General features: G+C 37.0%; 1 protein-coding gene across 1 annotated transcript in view; it reads right to left on the bottom strand.

The window, feature by feature from the left end:
* Positions 1-1,433: 1,433 nt before the first annotated feature.
* LOC134744491 (pyridoxal-dependent decarboxylase domain-containing protein 1) overlaps positions 1,434-6,280 on the bottom strand; it is a 31,939-nt gene continuing 27,092 nt past the window's right edge. The window contains exon 15 of the mRNA XM_063678321.1: positions 1,434-4,015. Coding sequence (XP_063534391.1) covers positions 3,940-4,015 — 76 coding nt within the window. The 3' untranslated portion in view covers positions 1,434-3,939. The remainder of the gene's footprint in view (positions 4,016-6,280) is intronic.

Raw genomic sequence — 6,280 nt, 5'->3', positions numbered from 1 at the left:
GACAGTACCGCTCTATAATAATATACTCTTTGGAGACAGTAAAAAACCAGCCAAGTGAGAGTGTGGACTCGCGCACTAAGGGTTCCGTACCATTACGCAAAAAATGGCAAAAAAATCACATTTGTTGTGTGGAAGCCCCACTAAATATTTATTTTATGCTATTTTTAGTATTTGTTGTTATAGCAACAGAAATACATCATAATGGAAAATTTCGGTTGTAATAGGGCCTGGTGACAGACAGACGGACAGAGGAGTCTTAGTAATAGGGTCCCGTTTTTACCCTTTGGGTACGGAACCCTAAAAAAATCATTATTGTAACGCGAACTTTGCCAAATACATACGCTATGTTTACGCTAGTAGTCCTCGATACCAATGTAAACTTTACATTGGTATCGAGGACTACTAGCGCCATCTAGCAGGCTCCATGTGAGCCAAACATAAGCGTATTGTAAACATTACCATATTTATTTTTATCTTTCTACAGGAAAAACCTTTAAAATTCCGTAACCTTGTGTTTTGGGTTCCTTAGATTTTTAGAACGTAACATATGTAAATCCAGACTATTGAACTTTCGCTTGTTTACATGTATAGTTTAGATAAGTACGCCTAGATGGCGTTAGTAGTATCATAAATACCAGTTTTTTTGTTAGTGTAACATGTAAAATTACAAAACATAACGCAAACGAACAGCGTGGGCTATCTTCAGTCGTATCAAAACCGTAACAAGTTGTTAATTCTGAATAGGGCTCAATAAATCTTATTTGCTTCTCTTTTAAGAAGAGTATTTAAAGAAAGGACTGTGTGAGAGATGATATGAAACGAATGCGAGTGAGTGATGAGATGACGGGCGAGAGAGGTATGGAAGAAAAAGAAATGCTGCGCCGACCCCAAATGAATGGGATAAGGGCAAGCGAATGATGAATAGGGGATATTACTGCAATGTTCTGGCACCAGAGTGCAGGACTAGCCTTTTTAGTAAACCATAGAGTAACTTATACATACTGTACCTTTAACAGGTTTTTGACAAGTTTTCAGAGATAATAAAATATGACATTGATGCATCAAGGCGGTTTGCTTATAGTGGCGCCCTGGCGCCCCCTACGCAGAGTTTCGCGTAATATTCCCTATTGGCGCGAAATAAATTGATAGGTGATATAATTTAAGATGTTTTAAATAGAGTAAAGAATTGAACTTTGTGAAGAACAATTTTCATAATTAATCTTTCGGAGTCGCGTAGGTAATTGACTTCAAAATATGGGCACATTTAGGATGCGTTTCCACCAGAGATATGCGAGGATGCGTAGCGAGGGATGTGTTTATTAAGAACCAATATAATCACTTCATAAACCTACCCCCACTCAGCGTGAAGCGAATCTCTGATGGAAACGCAGCCATAACGTAATGAACAAGGATTGGGTAAAATTGTAAGACAGTTATAAATTTTCATATTATTTATTTTATACAGGTTATTGATAACATAAATTTGTACAAATAATAATTTAGTCTCACCATTGTTATTAATATACACGGGTGCGGTAAAGAATACAATCATATTATTAAATAATGTACTCGTTAACCACAGTAGGAGGAACGTCGCCAGTACCTTAACACATTTAAGAGCTGCGACACTTAGGCACCTTGTTTACGTTTCAGATGGTCATAAGCCCTGTTTGTCTGTTTGTATGTCATGAATTATATTAGATTTCGATTTAGATTCATTTATTTCATAATACAGATTACATTATAAATTGCAGGCATGTCAATCTACAAGAATTCATATTATGATCTTCAAAACAAGGATGTCATAAGAACATAAAATAATAATTTAAAAATTAAATAATTACAGAATAATAAGATTTCAAAATAATGTCAAGATTATAACATAACATGATTTTAATCGGCCGTCGCCATGTTGCGGATTTTTACTGGTACTATTTTATCGGGTAAGGAGACTCTTTGACAACAAACATGACAGTTATTGAATGTCACCGATCGACGTAAACAAGAAGAATTTCGCAATTACAAACGGTTTTACCACAAAAATGCCAAATCACGACGTTAAAAGTCAAAATCGTTGAACAATTAGGTAATGTACCTAATTCAAGTTAAAATCGTTAAACAATTAGGTAATGTACCTAATTAAGGTTAGAGTTAGAGCACTGTAATTCCAGTGCTAGACAGCTTTAAATAATGATTTACTTAATTTCATTCAAATTAAATAATACTTTAAGTAATGCCACTGGGCTTTGAATTGGTTGCCTATTCAATTCGTGCTATAAAATTATTGCTTAAAAATTAGCAGAATATTACATTTTAGTCGAAAAATTATCGCGACAATCTTTGGTCTTCGGTCGACCGACGGAGCAATTCATTTACAGCTATGAAATTAAATATACCTAATTAATAAAGATTTACATTCGTACCGATTGTTATATTTTATACATTGTTAACTTGTCGCGTTGCGTAGCCTAAAAATAGTGTTCAAGAGAAATGGAGGAAAAAGGAAACAATTTTCTACAAATCTTCTAGCCGTCCAGAGGCCAACAAACATTTTGTTGTATATTGAATATTTATTTTTCAAATCAAAATTGCCTTTGTCTTGGTTATTTTTGTTCTGTAGGCGGCTAGAACATAATTATAGTATTAATTTAGTTGTAAATTGAAGCTATCCAGACGTAATCTCAAGTGTGTATAGTTAATCAAAAACCGGACAAGTGCGAGTCGGACCTCGGTTCCGTACTAACTTATTTTATTATAATTTTTTACAAATTTAAAGTTTTTCGATTTTTTCCAGTATTTGTAGTATGACGATATAACTTGCTAAATTTTATAGTTCTAGGTCAACGGGAAATACCCTATAAATTTTGATTCCAGTGTCGAAATATACGTTTTTTGCGGCATAAACGGCCCTATTTTTTTTAAGTTAACTTAGAAGTTTGATTTTTTTCACAGCTTCCAGGGACTGGGAGTATATGGTTTTAATTTCACCTCGATACCTCGAACTTTGTGCATTTTTTCCCAATTCCCAAAGTATTTTAATAGCGAAAGCCGAAGAGAAAGCTGCGCCTCTTCGGGACGTTTCGGGCTTTCGGCCTTACGCGGATATCGGCCTTCGGCCTTCGCAATAGCTGTTTATTCCACGTTTCACGTACCACTGGGGCCGTGTCCCTAAAACATACTAACCGCATTTCTGTTCTCAAATCCGACTCACGCTTGACTGTAGATTTCTAATAGGTTTTCCTGGCATTTTTAGGTAAAGAACTATTTTGTGTATTTTTTTTCAAAATTTTAGACTTAGTAGTTTCGGAGATAAAGGGGTCATTTTTTGCCTATTTTGCTGAATAACTTCTAAACTCTTTATCCAAAAATTATATAGAGATTCTCAAAATGAGTTCTTTCATTTGATATGTAACACGATATAGTATACAAAACTTTGTCTTTTAATTTTCTCATTTACCCCCCAAAAGTGCCCCCCATGATTAAAATTCATTTGTTTACGTTACGTCTTTGGGTCAGAAACTTACATATGTGTACCAAATTTCAAATTAATTGGTCCAGTAGTTTCGGAGAAAATAGGCTGTGACAGACGGACAGCCAGACGCACGAGTGATCCTATAAGGGTTCCGTTTTTCCTTTTGAGGTACGGAACCCAAAAAAGCAGGATTAGGGAATTAAAAGATAAATCGGTTTGTTAACAATTTCCTCCACTTCTTATGAACACTCAAACACCATTTACACGGCGCGAGAACTTGTGTATGCAATATCCGATACATTGCTATCTACAGAGTACAACGAATTCAGTCGATCGGCTCGTTGAAAGTCGCATGCAAGTTCTTGATCCGTCTAGATGGAGTTTAAAGGTCGCGAGCCGATTTACATCGTGAGCCATGTGCCAACGTTGGCAACATGTTCGAACGTTGGCAACATGTGCCAACTTGCCTACTGCTCGGTAGCCGGTTGCCTGGCCGGTGAGTGTGCGCGCGCTGGTTCCGACTCCGCCTTCTTTTGGACGTACCTGTAGGTTATTGTTAAATTAGTTTAGGTTTTATTTTATTCCACGCGTCAAATTATGGTCCCTATCACATTTTGTTTTCGTTGGGCTTATAAACTGTAATATTAGATACTAGCTGTGCCCGCGGCTTCGCCTGCGTGGAATCCGGTCTGTTTCAGTAAGCGGCTAATTCACGCCTAATTTATCTCCCTGTCCCCTGGAGACGGAACTTAAAGTAAAGTTGACAGATGGATACGCTAGAGGACTGTAGTCCAGATAAAATATTTTACAATTAGGTACCTACCACCAAAGATAGATATAACTCCGTAATAGATGGATACAGTCTAAGGAAAAAACGTGCCTCGAAAATCACGAAAATTTGATTCTCGATCAGATGTCGCTACTACCTTTTGCCTACTCTCGTATAGAGGGCGTTAACGGTTTCGTTAGTATTATTTCGGTTGTTATTATTTAACAATTTTAACGCATATCAGTGAAAGAACATGGGTCAAAATAATAAAAATAATTAATTCAAATAAAAAAAATCATTTATCCATATTTAAATACATTTTATCGTATATTTATAAATCTTCATTTTTAGTTTTAAAGTGTGTCGATAGATGGCAGTGAATTTACTGTGGTTACAGTATTTACTATGACAGTACCGCTCTATAATATTATATCCTCTTTGCTACCACTAAATAAAATTACACTCCAAAATAAATTTTTTTTTGCCCTTATTCAAATTTTTGACGTGATTTAAACGCCATAGAGTAGTAGGTGTATATCGAACGATGCAGTACCATTTTTGTATTTTTACGACCTTGACTGTACCTATCCAAATCGGGTACACTACATAATTCGGAAAATTTTTATTCCGAATTTTAGAATGTCGAATTTTATCATTCCGATTTCAAAATTCCGACTGTCATAATTACGAATGATGAAAATCACGAATATTTATATTTCCGAAAACCCAAAAAGCCGAATTTTGTAAATTCCGAATACATAATTCCGACTATAACAATTCCGATGGTGGTAAACACCGAATTTAACATTTACGATTTTCAAAATCACAAATTTGGAATTGCCCTTATTCCGAATTGACGTGATTCCTATTTTAAATATCCCAATTTTTAAATTTCCACTTTTTTGGCATCAGTTCGTTTTCTTGAGGGTCGCAGTTCTAACCTAACCTAACCCACTTTTCTGGCAACAGTTCGTTTTCTTGGGGGTCGCAATTCTAACCTAACCTAACCCACTTCTGGCAACAGTTCGTTTTCTTGGGGGTCGCAGTTCTAACCTAACCTAACCCACTTCTAGCAACAGTTCGGGTTCGCAGTTCTGTCTAATTTATTTATGCCGAATTTTTATGCAAAAATATTTTATGCCGAATTTAACATGACGCGGCACGACAAGTAAGGTACCCTAAATAATTACTAAAACGTGAGTCTTCATTTGAATATCACGGATTTCATTTTTCCGATCTTGTACAAAACCGAATTTCTGAATACCGAATTATTTTATTTCCGATCGGACAATGATTTTTCGGAATTTAGGAATTCGGAAAAAAATATTTTCGGAAAAGTGTAAAATCGGAACTTTAAGCTTTCTGTCAAGTGACAATCGGATTTAAAGTTTTCGGAAATAGCACATTCGTGATTTTATTCCATCGTATTTTTAAAAATCGTAATTTTGATATTTCGGACTTATAAATAATCGGGATTATGAAAGTCGTGGTTATAAAAATCGGAAAAACGTATTTCGGAATATTTGGGTGTTATCATCAAAATCATGTCATCCAAATCGGTCCTCCAGTCAAATCAGTCTAAGCATGACGCCGGCGGCGGGCAGCGTCTGCCCCTTTTTTTTGTTTTCGGAGTGGGAAATGCAACTGCGTAGCGTCTGCCCCTACGACTTGTTGATGGTCATAGCGAAGCAGACGCTCACGGGGACCTGTAGGCGCTTTAAGCGGAACGGGAAGTTGCTCGGAATGAGGGGGATACGCAGGATGAACACGGCTTCTCCGGCGCCACACTCCGTCAGGATCTGCGCCTACATATGTATTGCGTACGATGTATTTGGGATCACAATCGAAACTCGCGCTGGCTTGCCGTGTCAGCCGAAAGCGAAGCGACCTGCCTGGCTAGAGCGCCACTGAGTCTCTCACCGTGGTTTTTCTCAGACTCCTGAGACCGTGCCCCTTTTGGCCGCAATGCATTGCGAGACTTTCGCGAAAGATTCGATTTTTTTCGGGAAAGCATGGTAACGCGTATAAGTCCCAAATCG

Source organism: Cydia strobilella, chromosome 9 (assembly GCF_947568885.1).
Source record: "Cydia strobilella chromosome 9, ilCydStro3.1, whole genome shotgun sequence".
In the NCBI taxonomy this organism is placed as follows: domain Eukaryota; kingdom Metazoa; phylum Arthropoda; class Insecta; order Lepidoptera; family Tortricidae; genus Cydia; species Cydia strobilella.
This window is presented reverse-complemented; position numbering and strand designations above follow the sequence as displayed.